Raw genomic sequence first — 24,937 nt, forward strand, 5'->3', positions numbered from 1 at the left:
GTAACATTTTGCAATATGCCCAGCACTCAGGGTAAAGAAAAACAACTTGCTTCTTTTTGTTTTTAATTTTCTAAAAAGTGACGGTATGAAGAACAAATATACATATCAGTTATATACATAACTCAGTTCAAACGCAGTATACATACAAAATACATTAAACCTTATTGTTGAATTTTATGTCCTTTAATGTCCATGCCCGTAATAATTTACATTCTGCCCTCTGGGAAGAGTGGAAGCAGCTGAGATTGTCTTTTAAGTATCAAGAAATTTATAGAATGCAGAAAAAGTCAAGTTCCCCTGCAGCAAGTGAAAAACTAAAAAACGAAGCACAGAAGTAAAACAAATAATCCGGAAATCAAAGAAAGATGTCCTTGGAAAACAATTCCAGCAGAAAACCTCACGCGACCTTCAAGTGCTGGGAATACCCTTCCCATTCTAGTTATGTAGTTGGAAACAACGGCGACATCAAGATCACCTATTTAAGAAAAGGAAAAAGAAACACCAAAGTTCATGTCAGTCAAATCATTGTAGCATCTTAATCACACCCAGTTGGTCAACATTCTGTAACTACGGTGAGTAAATAGTTTGCGGAGCTGTGTTGTCTAGGCAAAGCCACTGTACCAGAAAAGAGATTTTGCATCTTTTTGCCACCGCCTATGACGACCTCCTCCTGGAAGAGTCCTCACAGCCTCTTGTTCCCTAGTATGCATTCCCTGTTGTTAAATATGCAGTGCTCTCTATATACGATTAAAGCAGTGACATGCTACAGTAGATGCCCGAATCCAAATTGTAACATGCTTAGGGTTTCTGCACAGGATATTAATTGGCTGCTCTTTTGAAAGAAACTCTTCAGCTTTGGTATTCTGTTTTAAAGGCTCGATCTGGAAGGCCCTACCCTCTTTAAATGCTTTTCCTTGCATTGTCACCAGTGTCCACGCAGTTGCTCCTACACCAGGCCAGATGACGTGTGAAGGCTTCTTTCTATTGTCTTCCTTCTCCCTGCTGACTTAAACAAACCACACAAGCAACACTAGAACTCTAGGGAGGTCTGCATGTGTGATTGGCATGTAAAAAGACTGGCACAGGAGCAACTGTGGTGACAGCAGTAACCATGCTAGGAAAAGCCTGCGTAAAACTGATCTGACTTTAGGAAATTCTTTTGTATGTCCAACACATAAATTCAAGATCAGCTTGAAGGCAAGCAGTAACACACTGAACTTTTGCTTTTAATTATTAGGTGCACTTGTTTTGGAAGTGATTGTGATTGTACTATTACACCTGTGAAAATTTTCTCGTTTTTGTTTCAAACGTATTCTCTTGCTTTTCCCATTCTCTACTTTTGGATGAACTCCAAAACCAACCTGAGTTAAATATTTCCTGTTGCAGCTAGAATAAATAAAGGTTTGCCTAATAGCAGCATTTTCCACACTCATGGGAGAGTGGTCTCCTACAGGGACATTAATTCCAATAAACATTCTATGTGCCATATTAGAGATCGCCAGGAATAACTTATACATACCGCTACTGTGGTTATTTGAGCTTCCCTTTAGCATGTGGTATCCGTCTCCTCCTCCAGCAAGGAAAGAAGGTAGCAGCACTTTGTATGTTTTTTCCAGCTGCAGTGGCTCATAGACTGGTACTCTACACTCTGTGCAAAGAACCTTTAAGCTGACCACTCTGCTTCCCGGACTTGCAGAAAGATCATACACCACCTGTATACCTATCAATGAAGCACAAGTTTGAACAGCATTTTTAGACATCAGCTCTTGCATTCTTTGGGTCTATAAAAACTTGCTTGAAAAAATAATGACGCTGGCTCCTTGGAAGTTCAGAACCAGAATAAACTGATGTGAGCACAACATTTAACCACAGGACAGGACCACACTGCAGTGGCAGAGCAAGGGTAGAGCACATGCACTGCATGCAAAAGAAAAGGTCCTGGGTTCAGCCATTGTGAAACCTTCTGCTATTCCTATCTAAAACCTTGGGAGCCATTGGCAATTACTCAGTGCAGATAATACTGTGTTGGGTGAAGCAATGGTCTTTCTGGGTGTTACTCTGCTTCCCATGACACACTGGATTCCAAAGCTGAATGAGTTAGGTGGCTGTCTTTCCTCCAGTGATCCCATATCAAGCACACACTATAGCAAAGTAGTACCGGAGGATATTTTGCTTTAAATGCATTTAGTTTCTCCACAAATGAGTGTCTATGGTGTATAAAATTGAAAACTAATCAACAGATCCAGAAAATGGCATTGACATACATAACCACAAGGCATCATTTTTTGTTCACATCCAATGGACTTTATTCTTCTATATAGGTTTTTTCAAAGTCTCATAAAGTAACAGCTGGTGGCTCACACAAAGGCGTATAAAAATATTATTGTCCTAAATGGTGTGTGTGTGTGTATTGTTGTGCCCAATGTTAGTCATACTCAGAGTAGGCCCATTAAAATTAATGGACTTATGTTAGTCATATTCGTTTCAATGCATCTCCTTCAAGTACGACTAACATTGGATACAATCCATACAGTCACAATAATTCCAGTGAATTTGTTGATGTGGTCTGTGACCTAAAATCCCTACAAATGAAGTAGATTTTAGTTATAAGAATTTTATTTTCATTCATTTCATTTATTAAATTTCTTCTTTGCCCTTCATCCAAAGATTGCAGGACAGTTTACCATCTAAAAACACAAAAATATATAGCATAATAACAAATGAAAAAAATACCTCACAAACAGTTTAAAATGCCACAGGTAATTTAATTAGCGAGTATTAATATTTATATTTCTTTATTGTGGGCCCTTGTGGTGAGTTCTCCTACCTTTTCCCCCAGAAAAAAAAACCACGGGGGCAGAAACTAATTGGCAGCCAGTGCAGTTGGGACAGAATTATTCTCATGTGCTCAACTTGTCTTGCCCTGGTGAGCAACCTGGCCTCTGAATTCTGCACCTGCTGAAGTTTCAAAACCATCTTAAGAGGCAGCCACGTGTATAACGGGTTGCAATAATCTAACCTTGAGGTTACCAGAGCATAGGCTATCCCTGTCCTGATAGGGACACAACTGGGCCACCAGCCAAAGGCGATGGAAGGCACTCTGTGCCACCGAGTGCACCTGAGCCTCAAGCAAGAGCAATGGATCCATAACTACTGCCAAGCTACATACCTGCTCCTTCAGAGGGAGTGTAACCCTCCCAAGAGGAAGCCACCTCCCATCCATCTGGTCTAGGGGACCGCCCACTAACAGTGCCCCAGGCTGGATTGAGCTTCATCTTATTGGCTCTCATCCAGTCCATTATCGAGGCAAGAAGTCCTGCTTAGTTTATTTGAATAGTGTCATAAGTACAATGGGGTTTTGTTCTTGTCTTAATATGAGCAGTATAGTACTTGTGGCTCGTGCTTGTTTTTGCTGTTGGTGAGAGGGCATCCATGCTAGAAACATTTGTGTACTGCTTGCTTGATGAATTGCACCACCCTTGTAAGATAAACCTAACCCTGGGATGATCTCCTGCCTGGTTCCACCACACCTAACCTTGAGAATGGGGCAACGTTCTAGATACTTCATTGTTTTAAAAGCAGGTAATCCTCTTACAATACTCCTTTGTGAGTATGTGTGGGTTTAGGACCTTGAACAGGCAATGCTGGCAAAGTAACTTACCTGAGACCTGCAGGAGTTCCCCTGTCCCTTCCCCATGTCTGTAAACGCTGTGTTCAAATGCTTCCTTCAGAGTAGAGCCTTTGATCTGTAGCAAATCGAAAGTTCCTCCAAAAGGCAATACGGACAGCAACTCTTCCAAAGTAATAGTTCCTGAATGGGACAGGACGTTTCATAAAACAATCGGTTTTGTGTTCTATTTCTCACTTTAGGAGACTATGATATTGTAGATATAAGCGGTAGACAAGAGAAGGGCTGAGTTCAAACCCCTGATCAGCAGTGGAGCTCACTGACTGCCTTCCAACAAGTCACAATCTTGCAGTCTATTTTACGGTGCAAGCTTGTTGTAGGGATTGTAACATGAGAACCTTGCTTATGCCACCCTAAATTCACAGGATAAAGACTAAGAATATTATAATAAATAAATACGTTTCTGATAGTTCTACCCCCACATTTATCAGAGTCTCCAGGCAGCTTATAGTATAAAATGTAAAGCAATAGGAACAATTAAACCATAAAAGCAACAGAATCCCTTGTAACATGGAGAGTCCCCAGGGCAGGGCTACCATGCACAAGCTTATGGCATGGGGATTTTCCAAGTGGGAAGGCCCCATTTGGTACGGGTCATAGTATTCTCACATGGAGACACTACCAAGTGTTTCACAAGCCTTCGTATGAAAACAGTAATCATTAAATTGGTCCCCAGCGTTTCAGCATCCAGAAATGTATATTATATATCTGAATAGGTGTAAGATTGGTTTTAAAAGCATACGCTAGAAAGGTATGTATGTGTGTTCAAAGGGGAGGAGAAAGTCAAATCTTTGTCCAAGAAAAGCATTGTGAAATATAGTAGATAAGCTCTAAAATAAGAACCCCTAAAACTAATTATCTTATTGAGAGAAATGTGGGGCATGAAGAGGAAATTTTAGCAGCATTCCCTTGGGGAAAAAGCCCTAAAGCTAGATATACCATTCTTGCTTTGTTCATCAATGGGTCCCCGTATTCCACCACCATTTATGATGCACATCGAAACATGATTCCATTGCTTATCGTCTGGATGTCTCAGGTTATTGTAAACCTAAAACATTTACACACAAAAATAAAATTCTATCAGTTTCAGTCTGCACTTTGTCTCAGCTTGAAGAACTTCAGGAAGCCAGCAAAGGAAAATATCTTATAATGTGATGGGGGAAGGGGGAAACTGGGATATTATCTAGCAACAAATCATTTACTTACACAGATAAAACAACTGTAATTAAAGACTAAAGAACATTCATAGTAGTATACTAAAAATCATTTATATCAATGGACTTGGTATGGAATCAGTATAGGATAGAATCCATTATTTATTTCCAGCCATCCCTTACTCTAGCTAAGGAATTCAGGCAATGTACAGATTCTTCCCTCTCCCTCTTTTACCTGCCCAACAACCCTGTAAAGTAGGCAAGGCTGAGAGATAGTAGATAGCTCAAAACACCAAGTAAACGTCATTATGAGTGGGGATCTGAACCTGGAGCTTCCCGGTCCCAGCCCAACACGGGCTTGTGGAGATCTAATATGAAAAATTTCAGGGTTTTTTTTACATGTGCTGTTATCCTGGGAAATACAAGCATGGCATTTTACCCCCTGTTGAAAAGTCTACAGCTCCCTTTTTCTGCTGTTGTATTTCTGCTTCACAATTGGGGATACAGTGGTACCTCGGGTTACATACGCTCCAGGTTACATACGCTTTAGGTTACAGACTCCGCTAACCCAGAAATAGTGCTTCAGGTTAAGAACTTTGCTTCAGGATAAGAACAGAAATCGTGCTCCGGCGGCGCAGCGACAGCAGCAGGCCCCATTAGCTAAAGTGGTACTTCAGGTTAAGAACAGTGTCAGGTTAAGAACGGACCTCCGGAACGAATTAAGTACTTAACCCGAGGTACCATTGTAATTTGGTGGGTACGTGCGTCTATAACAGCAAGTAATCTTTGGGGATTTTTCCCTGCTTACAAACTGAATACTAAACCTGACATGGTAGTTCTTATAAGGTGCACACAGGGAAATGTACTGTTACACACCACCTCCAATCTCCACAGAAGTGTGAGATTTCAAGGGGGTTCCAAGATGAAGTATGTTGTGGGGAAAGGCTACATATACTGTCTTGAGCTCCCTGGAGGAAAGGCAGAAATTTAATAACTAAATCATAACAAACTCACATTTGAGCATGGCCAGTGGTCAGGGATGATGGGAGCTGTAGTCCAATGGCATATGGAGACTGCAGGTTTCTTATTCCTGGCTGTCCACAGTTTATTGTATTGACTTTTTACACTTCAGTTTTATATAGTGCTTATTTTTTATGATGTGTTTTTACAGTTTACTGATTTTGTATACCTTTTTGGATATTTCCTCAATACAAAGCAGTATATAAGGGTTTTTAATAAATCAAGAGTGGTGGTTTTAAAAATAATAATTCTGAGGCTGAAGTCCTAAACATAACTTGCATACAGCATTAAAGAAAAAGGGATTTACTTCTAAGGATCACTCTGTAAACCTCACAGAATCACTTTTAGTTTTCCAACTAGCCTGTGTAAGAATACAACTGGGTATCTTTTTTCCAAGAACAGCATTGGCAGAAACTAAATTGCAATCTGACACAGAAACATTAAGTCATTAATGCATTGCATATCAACTGAAAGATGCCCTAAACTAATCTGTGGTCAATGTTTAACTAAGTCTACTAATAATTAGCTGTAGAAGGGATATCATTCTCATCCAAACAAATTAGTGCAATCAATTAAATATGACACCTCTCCTAGTCAATGATTGTTCATGAATCTAAGCAAAGTAGCCTGTACAAACAAGTCAAGTAGTTTTCTATGGAGAGCCCTTTAGACACTTCCGTGACAGGACGGTAATGCCTGGTCAACCTAATTCATTGTGCAAACTTTATATTCAGATTTTTACAAGGCAACTATGGAAGCCCAGAATGAATCCTTCTTTCCCTGGCTGCTTTAGAGGTTACTCAACTAATACAGTAAGGAAGTTTGCACACTTAAAAGGATATCCTGAAGGCCAGTGCACCTACTACTCCAAGATTTAGCTGTTCATATGTGAGTGACTCACAACTGACATTTCTCCCATTCCCTTGCCACCACAATCTCTCTCATTCTTTGTAATTTCGTATATTCTGGAGTAAATAGCTCAGTCCAAGAGCTGCTGCACACAAATAACTCTTTACATGGTGACAGTCTCCATCTGCTGTAATTTAAAGCTATAAAAAAATGTGATGTGATGCCCATACTCACATATTGATGAATGTGCCATGGGTGTCAGCCCCAGGCAGCAAAAGGAACTGCCAGTACTTTATAATGGTGAGCAATGTCACCCAAAAAGACCTGTATAGATCCTAAGAAAAATTTCCCAGAGGCAAGTCTCGAAGGAAAAAGAAAGACATGCAGAAGTGGAAGTCCGACACCTACTTTAAAAGCTTGGGACTTACAGCTTTCAAGCTGTTTCAGGCTTTTGTCACTAGTGAACAATTAGCTAATTCTACAGTTGTGCCATCAGCAGTTTCTGTTCGATAGTTTCAATGTCCACAGTAAGGACTAACAAGACCTTGCATAACAATTTCATAGCCAGCTGAACCCCAGGTGAAGATAAGCAACCCTGGCCACAAAACCACATCTTTCATATAAAAGATAAAGGCCCTGGATGGTTAAGTCCAGTCAAAGGCGACTATGGGGTTGTAGTGCTCATCTCATTTCAGGCTGACGGAGCCAGTGTTTGTCCACAGACAGCTTTCTGGGTCATGTGGCCAGCATAACTAAACCACATCTGGTGCAACGGAACACCATGATGGAAACCAAAGTGCATGGAAACGCCATTTACCTTCCTGCCGCAGCAGTACCTATTTATCTTCTTGTACTGGTAGGTTGAACTGCTAGGTTGGCAGGAACTGGGACAGAGCAATGGGAGCTCACCCTCTTGCGGGGATTCGAACCACCAACCTTCCGATCAACAAGCCCAAGAGGCTCAGACTTTATATGAAACACTTGAGACTTTAAATATCAAATAATGAACCACTTAAAGTAACCTGGATTATTATCTTACCACAGCATCGCAAATTAAATTCCCCATGTTGCACTCTTGAAAGCGGCATGCTTGACTTGTACCGTTTAAATAAACAATCGTTTTTCCTATTTCCCGGGAAGAATAATTTTGTAGTTGAAGATGCATCTTGTCAACTTCTGCTTTCACATCCTCAGCTGAAAAAGAAGTAGGGCATGTTGAAGGTTATTACTGGCCAGGCGACTGATGAGGATGGCATATTTGTTTATCTACAGCACAACATTAGTTCAGGGTTTTTTTCAGACTTGCACTCCAGAATACTCCCAACAAAGTTCCAGCTTGCAATAGTTTGGATCCAAAGGAGTCACACAGCCATTACCTTGGGTTTCTTAAAAACAGCCCTTCCCTATTCTGTGCCATACAGTATGGCTAACTTCTTTTAGAACCAAGCGGACTTTCAGAAGCAGATGTGATATATCAGAACCAGGTTAAAAAAAAAAGTCAAAAGTCAAATTCCCACTAATTGTGTCGAAACCTTTGGATGTGCCTAGAGTAACTCTTTCGAACCAGTCTTAAGTTTGGGGGAATATGCTTCTGGTTTTTGTTTTTGTTTTTTTAAGTGTGTGAAATTATATACTTTAAAACAAGATACTTTATATATATATAAATATATATTTAATTTATAGTGGGCATAATGTGAGTTCATAGCCATCCCGCATAATTTATTTTAGAAAAGGAAAGAAGGCTAGATCCTGAGTTCTCATAACTGGAGCAACGGTTGCCACATACTCCCTGCAGGAGGGAGATGATTTTTCACTCATTTTGCCCACATGCCCTGAAAAAGCTGCTCTGGAGTGCTGAGAGACCCTCTGGAACAGTATTCAACTTGGCACCAGGGGTGGGGAATATAGGAGGAAGGGAGAATCTGCAAAAATCATTCCTCCTACAACAGGAGACTCCGCCATATTTCAGCCCTTTCTACAAAAGGGAGAGAGCTGTTCCGTTTGCAGAAAGACGAACTCTGGATCCAACTCAGAGTAAAAGGAGGAGGAGCAATACCACGACACATGACATCATGCATTTATCTAGTACTTAAATTAGGTAATCATCAATGTTATAAATAGGCGACCTACAGGAAATAAAATTCTCCTCCCCATACATACCTTCAGGAATACTGCTGTTTAGTAAGATAGGGTTTCCAGACGCTCTAATTACATTTCCTTTGTTGTCAAACACAACGTTCAAATAGCCAAGGTATTTTCCAAAAGCATAAGCCTGAACAACAGGAACGTCACGCCCATCATCGGACTTCACCATAAATGGATATTTACCAGCTGGTATATCATTTGAAGGTGGGGTGCCTGTAAAAGTGGCCAGAGAATGAATGACCTTTTCTCCCTTCCTAGCTTTCAAAGGAAGTCCTGAATACTGATGAGGCAAGCACATCAACTGATCGTGATATTTAGGGTGCAGAAAGAAACTGCTTGTGTGTGAAAGCAAGAAACATAACATGTATACAGCATCTAGGCAGGTTGTCAGATCATTCCCTTCTCCCTTCTTTCCCATGTCAACAGTTCATTTGGAGCTTCACTCTGAGACATTCAACAATGTCTGCCTCCTCCTGGGAAGGACAAGAGTGGGTCATCAGGCAGTTCCCCTTTCCTCAGCTCCTACTCAATTCAGCAGCTGATCGAAGAATCAGAGGCTTCCACTCTGTTCTCCAGCACTAATGGTGTTTTGAGAATTATATCTATATATATATCACTTCTATATACAATAACACTTCTATTTGGGTGTAATCCCCAGCATTAGTGATTTAGGAAATACACCTAACCTTAATAAAACAATTAGCAATCAGGTCGTGCATTTTCAGAAATGTAGCTTTAGCTGTTTTGCAGTTGTTTTATTCTTAGCTAATGTTAGTCAGCCTGAAAAGGTAGGGAAGGGAATACATAAATCTTCCTGCACCATGTCACACTTCACATCTTCAGGGGCAAAGAGAAATGAGGGTCAGGAGAAGCCTTGATGCACACATGCACTGGACATCCACATGATTCATCCCTTTGACTCTTGGCTTTGGAATATGAGAGCTCGGAGAAAAACATGTTATTCTTCCCTAACAGAAAAAATAATAAATGGTGAGATGTAAGTCCCCAAATGGGAAGCTGAGCTTTTTTATTTTCAATTACCTCATGTGCACTGTTTGACTGAGATGCTATGTCACTAAACACACACTTCAGCAGAAGCGGGTTCAAAAAAAAAAGTTTCAATTTATTTTGCTCCCATATTCCTTTTGCTAAAGACAGTATGTTTCACTGCAGAACATTATCAGTGATTAAGGCAATAAATATATTTCTGATTGAAAGCGTTACTAGGACATTGATGGGTGCACTGAAAACACTGCCACTAGGTTTTATATTCTACACCCAGCATCTCGTTGCCATGAATGATTCTTTCTGAATGCAGGCACTGATCTCTCTACTTGTCTCAGAACTAGACTCCTGGACAGCTCCCAAATTCACTCATTAATAGTGCCAGAAAACGCAACATGTAGCTGCTGCTGGCTTCTCAACTTTCAGCAGCAACAACAAAATCCATTTCAATAGCAACAACACAATTTGGAACATTTCAATAGGCTAAAGAGCCTGTAGAGTCTAAATAGCTCCACCTGCATATGCGCTTAGCCAAGCACCAGTTGTGACAAGAGATAAAACTTAATAATGTTCAGGCTTCCTTTTATCTCAGGTATTCATATGCTGTTCAATATTCAGAGTATATATCCTGAGGGATAGCTCCGTCAGCAGAGCTGTGGGTTCAGACAGGGATGTGGGTTCGAGCCCCACATTGGGCTAAAGATTCCTGCATTGCAGGGGGTTGGACTAGATGACCCTTGTGGTCCCTTCCAACTATGATTCTAATATTCAGAGGTTTGTCAGCAAAGTATAACAGTATCAGTCACAAGCACAATGCTGCATGTTCCAAATTGGGAAATTAATATGAAGGCTAGGCTTGGTGCACTTATCAAAATGTTAGGTATGCTTTTTGGATGTGTCTACTCATGTATGTTCTTTCTATGTCAAGTAATGTATTGGTAAACTCATCTTCTTCCTTTAAAAAAAGGCTTCATGCTTCTACCCAAGCTTCTAAGAATCAACTCTCTACCTTTTCTTTATAAAGTGCCTTTATAATTCCACAGAAGTTTTCAATCCCTACAATGCATTATGAACGATCTGTAAATGGTGTGCGTAAGAATGAATGTTTAGCTTAGTAAAGAGTGCTCAGACCAGGAAGGAGGCAACACGCAATGTTAATTTTATCAGAAAGTCTGGTATGTAAAACTAAAAAAAGACACACTTCAGAGTTTGAGGTATCTCATTTCCTATTGATAAACAACAGCACAGCACCCAGCTACACCATTATAACTAAAGTAAGTGTGACTTCTGCCCGGAAAAAGACCCCCAAATCAGCACTGGTGTTACTAGACTAATGTCAGTCTGTGGTCAGAGTAACAAAGTGTTTGATACAGAGTGGCTTGAGGAACACAGAGCTGAGAAGCCCTCATAGCTGGGAAAAAGTATATGAGATCCTGGGTGAAAGACATAACTTGTGCCAGATATATGTGTGTAAAGTCTATCTAGATCCACCTGGAGCAGCATGACTCATCTGATCACAACACCCTGCCTGACCTCACTGCTTCCTCTTCAGCACTCTGAACTCCTAGACTGCCAACCTAGCACTAAGAATACCCATCTCTGTAACTACACCTCTTGCAGTGCAGGGGTGGGACGAGAGAGACAGAGAGACTGTACCTGCAAGCTATTTTGTTTTCTGAACTCTTTTCACTAAATGCGGTTTTACTAGTTTTTGAGGTTGGGCTCTGCACACACCAGTTTATATAGTGAAGAATGCAAAGGAGTGGGAATGTATGTACCCATAGTTATTGAATACACATGTACACTAAAACATTAAAGTAGCAGGACAAAGGCATTAGCATTGCCCATGCTAAGGACAACTAGGAAATCAAAATGTTTTCAATTTGGCCCAGCTAAAGGCAAACAGAACATCCAGGGAATCAAAGTCTATCCCTGCTAGAGCTAGAGGACCAAGGAAGGAAATAGATTTCTATGCTCATGTTTAGGCAAACGGGAAGCCACTGGGATGAGATTCTTGCCCATTTCAGCAAAATAAAAATGAATCAAAAGATTGGGAAGAAATTCTAAATAGGAATCAGAGCAAACTATGTTCAAAAGAAAACCCAAAGCATCACTCAGCTCCATCAACTTTGCCTTTTATAGTCAAATCCTCCCTATAAAATTGTGGAACTTCAGGGGGGGGGGAGTATTATAAAAAGCTGAAGACTCTCATTAGCGAATAAATTCCATAGCGTGGCTATTGTGGGGGAAACTATAGGTTAAAAGTTTCACTCCCAATCAGATATACAACAATAATCTGTGAACGCTTGGCAAGCATTCAGCAGACCAGGTTCTGAAAGCCAGAAGCTTTACAGGTATATCTGAAAAAAGCAAAGTGTTTGTGCCATCTGCACATGACCAATGTTATAATTAGAATAGAGCGAATAGTGGGAAACGGAATGTTGTTTTTTTCTGAACACATCCTGGAAAAGTTTCCAATTTCTGAGCCAATTCTGAATATTGCTGAGGTGAGTTATCCCACCACTATTTCTGAAAGGTTTTAAAAACAAACCACCATTTCAGAGGAACATTTCACACACAGGAAAGTTTACCCTGATCTAGTATGAGGGAGGCTGGAGAAATCACTAAACAATCCTGGAGGAAGGTGTAAGACGGGAGAGAGTGAGTGAGACAAAGTTCATATTTATTCTGGACCAAGGGCAGGAAAGAGACACATAGACACAAGCAGAAACAGGAGAGGACAGAGACATGATTCATTTGTGTACAGCTATGCAAGCCACTGGAAAAAGGCCCAGCATCCTTAGTGCTTAGCAGCAAACCAAAAGCCAACCACTTCCTGAGGAGAAAATGAAACTGATGAATGAATAAAAGACTGAAAGCTATGACCAAGGTAAATTCAAGATGTTGAAAAAAGAAACACGTAAAAACTGAACAAGAAGTGTCACTGAACCTACAAGAAGTGTTGCTGATATTTCATTGATCTTTTATGCTTCTCAAATAACAGCACAATTCTATTAATGTCTGCTTAGAAGACCTAGTCAGTTCATTGGGCATCTTACCCCCATTGTGTACATGATGCCTTCTAGATGCTGATTGACTACAAATCCCTTCATTCATGGCCATTGGACATGCTAGCTGAGGCTATAGAGAGTTAAGATTCTATAGCTGAGGCTATAGAGAGTTATAGCAGGGGTCCTCAAACTACAGTCCGTGGGCCAAATCTGGCCCGCCAGGGTCCTGAACCTGACCTGCCTGGCAATTGCAGAACCCATAGCACGCCTCCTTCCTGTTGCCCAGATGGCTACAGCCAATGCGAGCTTCCTTCCCTCCTTCCCTCTGAACCACTACTACTGCAAGCAGCTGGGTCCAACCCTTTCCGGCTTCTCCTCAGACCACACTCTCCAGCCCCATCCCACTTGACTGCTCATCAATCCCATTGCAATCCCAGGTGCACGTGCACATGGGCACACCAGGGAGGGTGTGTGTGCATGAGAGAGAGGGGGAGAGAGAGATAGAGAGACTGCTGGCACTAGTGGCAGCTCCCTCAAACCACTGGGAAGGGACCGCCGGTTCGGCGGCAGCCTCTGTGGCAGTGACCACAATCCCCCCTCCCGCCTGGCTTCTCCTTCTCCACACACACACACACACACCACCTCCTCCTCCTCTTCAATTGCCAGGTGAAGCAGGTCCAAAGGGGGCGGGACTGGCCCATGGACCAGCCAGGCCTGGAGCCAAGCCCAGAGGAGCTGGCTCCGAGGAAGGCCTGTGGAAATGCGGGCATAGCGTGAAGGCGCAGCGGCTATCGCCAGCGCTGCAGCCGGGTCCGGGGCACCGGGTCTCTCACTGGAGGGCACTGAGGGAGGAGCAGCCAGATGCTGCCGCCACTGCCCAGAGCCTGAGGCAGCACCTCTTTCCTTTCCTCCCTCTTATTTGGTCACCCTCCTCTCTCTCTCTCTCTCTCTCTCTCTCTCTCTCTCTCTCTCTCTCTCTCTCTCTCTCTCTCATATCGAGATACTTATAAGTTTATGTTGATTTAAATCGTTCTTCATTTTAAATATTGTATTGTTTTTCCTGTTTTTTGTGCACTACAAATAAAATATGTGCTGTGTGCACAGGAATTTGTTTGTATTTTTTTCAAACTATAGTCCGGCCCCCAACAGTGTCTGAGGGACAGTGAACTGGCCCCCTGGTTACAAAGTTTGAGGAACCCCGCCTATAGCATCTGAAGGGCACCAGGTTAGGAAAGGCTGATGAAGGACATCAGGAGAAAAAAACCCTCTACACTAGACTAGTTTCAAGGTTTAATCTTATACTTTCAAATGTTCAGTTCCCACGACAGTTTCTTCCAAACATGCCTAGCTGTACCACAATGATGAGCACGAAGAATTAAATATTTAGCACCCTGTTATAACTGCTGAGACATAGCTACAATAATTAGCTACAAACATAGCTACAATAATAAGTACTAACCAATCAGAATCCCCTCTTTTTGCCAAGGAAATGACATACCTGTATAAAGAAAGGTGTTTGTATGTCCTCCAACTACAACATCCACACCTCTCACTTTTTGAGCAATATTTTTGTCCACAGTAAAACCAGAGTGACCGAGTGCAATGATTTTGTTGACTCCTAAAGTTATAAGTTTGTCCACTTGTGGCTGTAATGCTGTAACTTCATCTTCAAATGTTAAATCCGGCCCTAAAAATCCAGAAAAAAAATGCATTAATGTTTTGTATTTTATTTTATTCTCACAAAATGATTTGCCAAAGCACATGAACAAATATATTATACATATATAACGTATATACTATACATAACATTCTCTCTTGGTTTAACAAGTTCCTTTCAAGTACAGTGGTACCTCAGGTTACATACGCTTCAGGTTACACACTCCGCTAACCCAGAAACAGTGCTTCAAATTAAGAACTTTGCTTCAGGATAAGAACAGAAATTGTGCTCCGGTGGCACGGCAGCAGCAGGAGGCCCCATTAGCTAAAGTAGTGCTTCAGGTTAAGAACAGACCTCCAGAACGAATTAAGTACTTAACCTGAGGTACCACTGTAATGGAAGTTACACTGATACATTGCTAATTTGCTAGCTCCGTAGTTCTGTGGATCCTTCATGTGACAGGAAATCATTTGGTTGCTTAAGCAGAAAGTTGATGGTATTCAAATAAAATCATTGTGCAAGCAGAACAACTTCCACTTGTGCAAGGGGACATCTCCCCAAGGTCCTAACAAGAGAAGATTGGAAACAGAAGTTAATGGACTACACAGAAATGGCGAAACTTACCGGGAGAATAAGAAATCAAGGAAACAATTCTTTTTAGACAGGAATGGAAATGGTTTTTTGAGTGTTTACAAACAAACTGTAAACAGATTAAGACATTGGCAGGATTACTGTAAATACCATATATATATGAATGAATATATGATATATACGGGAATAGATACATAAAAGAATATGTTGAGATAATTTGGAGTATGCAGGAAGATGAAAAGAAAGGTAAAGAACCACAGAAAGAAAGGAGCCGGAGTTTAAAATGTTAAAATTATGAATGGATAATTGTTGTCATATATATAAATGAAACTTCTAATTTAAAACTTTTTTAAAAAGGGGGGGACATCTCCTCACCCCCAGCACACACTGTACACTCTCCCCAAACCAGCTCTGGTGGGTAGGGGTAATATCAATTAAAACATTATGCAGCAAGCTATCCCCACAAAAATAATGCTAATAAGGAGATTCAATCTACCCTAGCCTCCAGTGTTCCAGACACCTTCAGAAACAAGAAGACCATAATAAGGTGCCAATGCCAGAGTGGAATCAGGAAACCATGTTCCCATTATTAATTTTGGAACTATTAGCAGGCTCTTTATGTTCCCATTATTAGTCAGTACTAGAACAGCTACAGAACGTATTCATTCACCAAAGCATTTATGTAGCAGTTTGCTAACATACAGTCAATCAGCAGTTCCTTACTCCTGGATATGAAATAGCAGTGGATATTGGCTATTGGACATGAATGAAGAACACGTGTCTAAACGTGCCCTCATTTTGGCCCCGGGTTTGTATGACACTGAGCAATAGCTTAGGCTTTGTTCCATGTTCTCACAATAATAATGGAAATCATACACAAAAGGATTCCCAGAAAAGCAAAAGGCTGAGCTGCATGGAACACCATCTGGTAGCTTGTAAAGCCAACAGCCTTTTGCTCTGGGCTCTGGAGTAAAGCGTGGCATTTCCTTTTAGCTCAGAGCAAATGCAGCTTTCTTGGCCTGATGATTTTGCATTTGTACAGCCTATATATCTATATCCTTTTGAAATTCATGCAAATGTCTTAAGTTGCTTGGACAAGGTGATTTCACAATTCTTCCCCAAGGAGGAAAGGGAGAGGTTACACAAAGCACCAGAGGACAGATGTGTTTTTTTGAAATATACATGAGCATCCAAGCTAATGACTCCTGGTATAAATTTTGGTCTAACTAATTAACCATTAAATAACCATTGGGCAGGTTTCAAATAACAAGTCCTGTTCTCTTTTGCAGTGGGTCTTCCTTCCCCTCCCCTCCCCTCTCCTCCCCACCCACCTACTATAACTGGCTGGGGTGTGTCAAGAGAACCCTTGGAACAGCATACATCTGGCAAGCCAAAATACCGTAGATTCCAGCGTATTAGGCGACTGGGCATATAAGACGACCCCCAACTTTTGCTGTTCAATTTTAGAGTTGCAGGGTTTGAGCGTCGTCAGAAGCAGAGTGCGCACCCCTCCACTGCCTCTGCCGTCGCAGCAGCAGCCCAAGGCGAGGTGTTTGGTGGGCGGGCAGGTGAGCGCCGCAGCTCGGAAGGACTTTCCGCATCCCCTTCTGTGGGGAGGGAGGAGGAGCAATGGCAGAAGGGGCGCCTCTGCTCACCGGCTCCCTCTCCTCCTTCCCAATGCATATACCAGGCGTATAAGATGACCCATGACTTTTGGGGTAATTTTCCAGGGATAAAAAGTCATCTTGTACACTTGAACATACGGTACTTGTCTTGATGACTGCCTTAGCACAATATTGAATTCCTCTCATAATCTTTGAGACCTGTCCAGATGCCTGTGACTGAATGACACATTCAGCTGATAATTAAACAAAGATCTAAATAGATGAAAACCGTGTATCTGTGTATATATATGGGGGGGGAGAGGTTCTATCATCTGATTCCACTATAGTCACACATATCTGGTGCTCACTTTTTATCTTACTTTGAGCACCATTTAATATAATTGCTACAGAAGGAAGAAATAAAATAGGGTGGGAGTCACATGATTCAAAATAAATATATTTATTTGCATAATTTTTACATAAGCATTAAAAGAAAGAATACCTGGATTTGAAAGGACAGGTGTCTCCTTCGAGGTATAGCCAACAATTCCCACTTTTTCCGAACCAACTTCCAGAATTTTGTAAGGAAGGAAATATCCTGTGATGTTGCTTGCTAGTTTCTTGTTTGCTTTAATGTTTGCACTTACAACAGGAAACTTAACATTTTTCAGCAGTGGATCCAATAATCCATTCACACCATTGTCAAATTCATGGTTCCCGATTGTCTGCACAACATAAAAGAAAAGAAAAATAGAATCTCCTATTGACAAGAAGTTCCCGCAATCATGAAAAGCAAAGTACAGCATAAGGTCATATTTAAAATCTACACTGTGATCCATCCAGTTCTAACAGTATGCTATATCCAAATAGTATCTTTTCAAACATTCTTACATCTATTTCAGTTCAGCTACTAATATTTGGAGGTGCATCAACACAGTTCTTCAGTCTCTGAAACGCTAAGATTTAAAAACCTGTGGCTCTCTAAATATTGTTGTACTTCCACTCCCCAAACCCCCAGCCGGTGTGACCAATGGTCAAGCCTGATGGAAGTTGGAGTCCAGCAATATCTGGAGGTGAATAAGTCCCTCAGCCCCATTTTCAAACAAGAACAGTGTCAGCATCCTCTCCAATTGTCACAATGGACTAGATTTGGAATTTTGAGCCAATAAGTAATTGTATTTAAGAATTTAAAATATTTGGAATTTCAGTGGCCCTCAATAATTTCCTTAGAATGCTTAAATTTCTTTATCTTTTTGCAAGGTTGAAATCAAGGCTCTCCCATAACCATCTTTAACCAGACTGCTCACCAAAGGAACGTATTTGGGTGTAGCAGTTGCCTGACTTCAGTTTCAACTATAGGGTGAGTCTTTTAAAAGACGCCCTGTGGAACATGTGTACTCTGTATCCACGGGGCCTCTTTTAAAGGACTCGCCCTGTATAACTGTAAAAAGCACTTCAAGATGACAGTGCTTGCTGAAGGAAAAGAAAGGGACTTTTATCCTGCTGTCTTTATCCTTCTACCCTCTTCTTGGTTTAATTTTGAAGACCAGTAAGCAACTGAATGATCTTGCACCCATTTTTTTCCTGAGCCAAAGATCAGTCTGACCAATCAAGACTGCACAGCATGACAAAATATGTACTTACTCACCATGCCTTCAGCAGAAAAGATTTGGAAATGTATGCATTACACGGCAAATATATGCCTGTAATTTATTGCTCTCTTTTTTAAGCCATGGTGTAACAAGCTACTCTGAAGAGACAATATTTCCAAGCAGCTTCCTTCTACACTTTCCAGGGCAAATCATTTCTCCGATTTCCGCCCTTTTAGGCAATGACAGGGATTCTTGAAATATGAAACACACCGTTCAGGCATTGCCTGGTCTTGCATCCCTGTCCCTTGTGTGCTTAGGGCAGGATACAATGTTATAAACATGATACTGTATTCTACATGTAGTGTTATTAAGTTGGACTGACATGGTAGGCAGATAAACATATTTACACACCTAACCGCAATATGGCTCAATAATACTTTCAGAGAGGTTTGTGTCTGTTTACAGTAGGCACCTATTCATCTATTGTGGTCTGCATGGAAAGCACCAGATAACGCGTTGTACTATGTTGCAGTGTGCTGAAGTCATGTTTACCCTCTTTTCTCCACAACAAGTGCAGTGCAGACCAAACAGAGCTGCCCACACTGTGATTTGGATGTGGAAACAAACAACTTGAAGCTACTTAAAATGCCCAGAACAAGACCTAGAATGGATTTAAAATGTATGATACTTCACATGCTTAAAATAGAATGAAAGCTTGAGCAAAACTACTCAGCACTGATTACAAGCCTGATTTGTCCAGAGCTGATCACCCACATGTTATGTGTTCCCAATAAAAGCAGATAAAATCTGTATATTATAAAAGTAGCATCTAAGCAAACAGTGAAATTTTCAGCAATGAAGTATTTAGAATCTGGCTTGTGCACATTCCAGAATTTTCTGTATGCTTTGAGACTGAAACAAACATCTGCTTTTACTTTGCACATATAATTGAGAGCAGGACTCTTTCAATCTTGTACATTTCATTTCTTTTTACAGATTATTTCAAAATAGTTCCCACTATGCTTAAACAGATTTCACCAAAGAAAAGCAATTTGGGGATCCAAAACCACATCCCATGTATCTTTATGCAATGGTTTTTTTGTCATTTATCCAGAAACCAAAAACAGTAGTGCCAAGCAAAGATGGGACTGGCTTTAGCTTGGCCCCCAAAATCTCCACCCTAACCCTGTGCTGCTTAGGAGAGGGAACGAGGTATGGCATAATAATCTCAAATCCGATGGCTCTGCTGTGCCAGCCAACGCTTGGATAAAAGGAGGACAAGATGTTCCCTTGACCAGACACTGCAAGCTATATATCTACGTCTCCTGTTGTTCTCTCATCTCACAAAAACAGATTAAAAGACCTTCTCTTCCTAGAGATTTTCCTATTAATCGGAATGAAAGGATGTACTGCAATTCACACCACAGAACGAGAAGAAGAGATGAGTCCAGTATCCATCCCAGCCTTCTCTCTCTCATTTTCTTTCAAGTAATCTTATATTCCCATTCACTTAAGTTTAGTGCCAAGTGCTTAACTCCTTGTTGCCACACTGCCTGCAGAGGTTTGATAAGTGGAACAGATGTGAGCAGGCTGTTGTCACAAAGCAAAATAGCCACCTTTCTAGATTCAGTGACACATTTAAGAGTGTGTGTTTTTCTAGAGGCCAGAATAACGGCAAATGCTTTTCCTATGTGCAACCGGCAGAAGTGTTTCCTGGAAGTATATATCCCGAGGATACAAGGGGCAACAATAATTTAATATAATCACTTTAAGATAGGATACTACGACAATTACACTGGACAAAGCTTGCAGGTTATGGAAGAAGCAGGCAGTACAGTTATTGTTAACAGCAGCAGATTTTGGGATATTAGGTGTTGGTTCACTATTTCTTCATCATCCCAACAGTCTTCCCATCTGGGATTAGATTTTCTACGTCCATCTTTGGTCTTGTGCTGTTTTGTCTTATTAATAGCCGCTGCTAGGAATAATTCAATGTGATGCACACTGGGGCAAAATAATTCTAATTTCACATATATGCTCATGGGACCTGAACTGGTGGTAACTGATCTGGAACTAGACCTTATATACCTTGACAGAGGTATTTGAAATTATGCATGGTATGGGAAAAGTGAATTGGGAGAGGGGTTCTCTCTCTCTCTCTCTCTCTCTCTCTCTCTCTCTCTCTCTCTCTCTCTCTCTCTCTCTCTCTCTCCTATACTGCGAGAACTTGTAGCCATCAATTGAAACTGAATTGCTGGAAGAATTAGGGCAGCCAAAACAAAGCTCTTCTTCTGTCAAGGCATAGTGCCTTCTGTGGGACTATCAGAGTTTACTCTCACGAGATGTAGTGATGGCCTTCAGCTTGGATAGCTGTGAAAGAGGATTAGACAAATTCATGGAGGACAAGGCTATCTGTGGCTGCTAACCATGATGTCTATGTTCTACAACCGCATTTGGAGGCAGTATGCCTCTGAATACCACTTGCTGAGAAGAGAACTGCTGCCCTCAGGTCCTACTTAAGAGGCTTCCCATAGGTAAGTTGGCGAGTAGAGGATGCCAGGTGGCCTTTAGCCTGCTAAAGATGGGCTCTTGCCAGAACTTCCCTAGTGTGTATGTACAGCATAGAATAAGGCACATTTGCCATGGAAAATGGCAGACGTAATCCTGAGGTATCCCCGAAGAATTTCCATTATGTGTTATTCTATCCCTCCAAATACTCTACCTCTAAATGCCTTGAGGCTCCATAACAATTAATTAATTAAAATGTATTTATATCGTCTCTCAATAAAATATCATCAAGAGCGCTTCGACATAAAATTAAATTATTACCAAGGCTGCTTCAACGAAGAATTAAAACAGCATATCTAAATCACATTGGTATCTTCTAATCTAAGGCAACTAAGCAGCAGTCTAAAAACCATTTAAAAAACAACAACACAACCCTGGAAATATAAAAGCATTTTAATTTTGTGGCTAAAAGTTATTAAATTTGTAATCAGGTGAATTCATAAAGAGAAAGGACACTTCACTCCTGGAGCACCATGATCAAATAATCCCGTATCTGGCTGCTACCAACTTAAGTTCACAAATCAGGCCTCAAATAATGGTTTTAATATTAGAGCAGGGCATATAGCAGTATAGTAGATGGTCTTCCAAATGCCATGGTTCCAGACTTACAGCTTTAAAGGTTAAAAATCTGCAGCACTTGGACTCAGCGGTGCAGCTAAGTATTTTAGACTCTGAACTTAATGTCCAAAGTCTAAAATGGCATTTCAGGGGCTCCTGCTGTTTAGATGGGAGTGTGTATTACTTTACTTACTTCAGTGTGTGGTAAGCCAGCCCTGCTGCATTTGAAGGCCCTCCTGCTCATTCTTCTGAGTGGGGGACCCTTGATGTCTGCCCCAAAGTCCTGATCTGATGGCACTATCACTTTTATTTCTACTCAGCAGCAGTCTGGAAGCCAGTGGAGTTTGCTAAGTACTGCCGAGATGGGTTCATTTTTGGATATACAAATTAACAGCTTCACATATGTATTCTGGGCTTGTTATTAACAAATCCAAGTCTTCAGAGGCAGTTCCATGTAACTGACAGCAGTAGTTAGGAGATAGCTGGATCTGATCAAAGGTGCAACTAGTCCAGCACTTTCTTTCCAACAGCAGGCCTGCAGCTCCTCTGCACCCAGAGAGTAAGCTAAATGATGGGAGTGCTTCATTTTTTTTCTTACATGGAGGTAAGAGAATAGACACCAGGTTGTGCTTCTCTGGAGCATCTCCTCCAAAATCCCAACCTCTTCTGGAGGAGCTTCTCAGTGCTGAGTCTCACATCTTCTGGTTGTGGCTGGCTGCTGGCCTTCTCCACTACTTAAGAAGAAAGGATTCCTCCATTCAAGATGGCCAGCTGATCTCTTAAGGTCCACAGCTTAATTTTATTATCATTTACATGGTGCAGGTACTGTTTACAGGATCTGAAGCGCTCAGGGTTTGGAAAAGTTGCCTCAAAATAAAGCTGACCAAATAGAATCAAGGCGGAAAGTGGAAAAGCTGAAGGGAGATCACTGTTGTTGTTGGTTAGTATCCAACCCCTGGAACCTTGAAAAAATGGTTCAGCAGACTCTTGCTTTTTGCTACCCTAAACAGAAGAGCGTCATTACCTCAGCCCTGAACCGGTCGCCTGCCAATCAACTACCTGAGGGGAGCCTGAGTCAGTGGCGTAGCGTGGGGGGTGCAGGGGGGGCCAGCCGCACCGGGCGCAACATCTGGGGGTTAGGGTTAGGAGGCGCAAATCCACGGGTTAGGGGGCACAAATCCACGGGTTAGGGGGTGCAAATCCATGGGTTAGGGGGCACAAATCCACGGGTTAGGGGGCACAAATCCACGGGTTAGGGGGCACAAATCCACGGGTTAGGGGGTGCAAATCCATGGGTTAGGGGGCACAAATCCACGGGTTAGGGGGCACAAATCCACGGGTTAGGGGGCACAAATCCACGGGTTAGGGGGTGCAAATCCATGGGTTAGGGGGCACAAATCCACGGGTTAGGGGGCACAAATCCACGGGTTAGGGGGCACAAATCCACGGGTTAGGGGGCGCAAATCCACGGGTTAGGGGGCACAAATCCACGGGTTAGGGGGTGCAAATCCATGGGTTAGGGGGCACAAATCCACGGGTTAGGGGGCACAAATCCACGGGTTAGGGGGCACAAATCCATGGGTTAGGGGGTGCAAATCCATGGGTTAGGGGGCACAAATCCACGGGTTAGGGGGCACAAATCCACGGGTTAGGGGGCACAAATCCACGGGTTAGGGGGTGCAAATCCATGGGTTAGGGGGCGCAAATCCACGGGTTAGGGGGTGCAAATCCATGGGTTAGGGGGCGCAAATCCACGGGTTAGGGGGCGCAAATTACTTGCCTTGCCCCGGGTGCTGACAACCCACGCTACGCCACTGGCCTGAGTCCCTTCAGCTATGAAGGGGAAAGAAAGAAAACCGGCCTCTTCTCATGCCTGCTCAGATCTTTCTTATGGCCTCCCTCCATACTGTTGGGAGGACCCAATGGCGCCACAGAAAGTTTTTTTTTTTGGAGGGGGGGAGCGTGCCAGACCCTCGCGCCCCACCTGACGGGTTTGCCCCCCTCTCTCGCCGCCCCCCCGCTTACCATTGCGTCATAGCCGAGGAGGTTCATGAAGCGCACCACCTCCTGCCCTTTGAAGAAGCTGAACCACACGGTGCCCTGGTACTGGTCGCCGGCGTCGAGGAGCAGCACGTTGCGCTGCGCGGCGCGCACCCGGCGGATCTCGGTGGCGCGCCGCGCGACGCCTCCGTAGCAGTCCTGCCCCACGCATTTGCCCGAGTCGCGGCTGGTCTGCTCCACGCGCGCGTGGACGTCGTTGGTGTGCAGGATGGTCAGCTCGAAGGCGCCGGCCGAGCAGGCGCAAAGCGCGCCCAGCAGCAGAGCGCCCAGGCTCCGCGCGCAACTCTGCCCCGCGCGCCGCCGCCGCCGCCTGAGGCTCTCCATGAGGGAAGGCAGCGCGCACTCCTTGCCCCTCGGCGCACGGACTGGCACTGGGGAGCGCAGCTGCCGACAGAGGCGCTTTAGGCGCAGCCCGGCGGGGCGGGGAGGAGCTGGACGGCCGCCTCCCGCGCGCCGCCATCCGACGCCCCCTCGAATCATGACTAACCCCCGCCGCGAGTTCCGCGGGTGCTGCCTGCCTGGCTCCTCTGGAGACTCCCTTCCCGGCTTAGTCAACTTTTCCTGAGAGGAGTCTTGGCATCCTTGGGCACTTTTCTGGGCAGATCTGGGGAGGCTTGCTCATATTGTCATTTCTGTATGTGAACTCCAGGCACCAAGCACTCCTTAAACCAGGACTAGGACCACCACTACTACTACTAAATGTAACATTACACAATACATAATTACATATGGTAATGTTTCGCTTGACATGATGTCTCCAGTCCTTGACCTGAACCCAGCTGCCAACTGACTAACCTGTTCCTATTTCCATATCAACCCAAAAGGTTACAAAACTGAGAGTGTGCCTTCCACTTTGGGCACATTCCATTGGCCTTAGTTGCCCTAAAATAAAGTTGGGTTTTGTTTCTTGTTGGGCAATGGGGCTACCTTTAATTTTCCGATTTATAACTCGGAGCTGCAGTCTAAAAAGGCAACAGGCTCCCCTGCACAGTCACTTGCTTTGGGGGACCCTTCCTTCGCATAACTCTGTGAGGTAGCATAAACAGAGACACTAATTTAGAATCATAAAATTTGAAGGGATCCAAGGGTCATCTAGTCCAACCCCCTGCAATGCAGGAATCTCAGCTAAAGCATCCATGACAGATGGCCATCCAACCTCTGCTTAGAAACCTCCAAGGAAGGACAGTCCTTCCTTGCTTCAGGCCAGCCAATGGCCAATTCACATTGACCTTGGATGGCAAATTTTGCAGTGCCAGATATCATACAATGTGAAGGGGAGCCAACTGCTTCCAAGCAGTGAGGGCACTCAGTAGCTCACTGTTCCCACAGCCCATTGCCCGAGAGCCATAGGTCAAGTGTGGCTTGCTTGATTGACAAAGGGCTTGTGCGTTCATGGCAGATTTCCTTCTCACTGCCACAAACCAGAAAGGACAC

At 42.8% G+C, this 24,937-nt stretch overlaps 1 protein-coding gene across 1 annotated transcript; it reads right to left on the reverse strand.

The window, feature by feature from the left end:
* Window positions 1-50: 50 nt before the first annotated feature.
* On the reverse strand, window positions 51-23,827 carry NT5E (5'-nucleotidase ecto; the record flags this gene model as incomplete). The annotated part of the gene is made up of 9 exons (XM_081905606.1): window positions 51-475; window positions 1,520-1,720; window positions 3,662-3,811; window positions 4,628-4,736; window positions 7,751-7,905; window positions 8,872-9,069; window positions 14,371-14,559; window positions 17,227-17,449; window positions 23,468-23,827. 9 exons carry the CDS (start codon window positions 23,825-23,827, stop codon window positions 315-317), a joined length of 1,746 nt encoding a protein of 581 aa, XP_081761732.1. The 3' UTR covers window positions 51-314.
* Between the last annotated feature and the right edge of the window lie 1,110 nt (window positions 23,828-24,937).

Source organism: Podarcis melisellensis, assembly GCF_964234715.1.
Source record: "Podarcis melisellensis genome assembly, chromosome: 3".
In the NCBI taxonomy this organism is placed as follows: Eukaryota; Metazoa; Chordata; class Lepidosauria; order Squamata; family Lacertidae; genus Podarcis; species Podarcis melisellensis.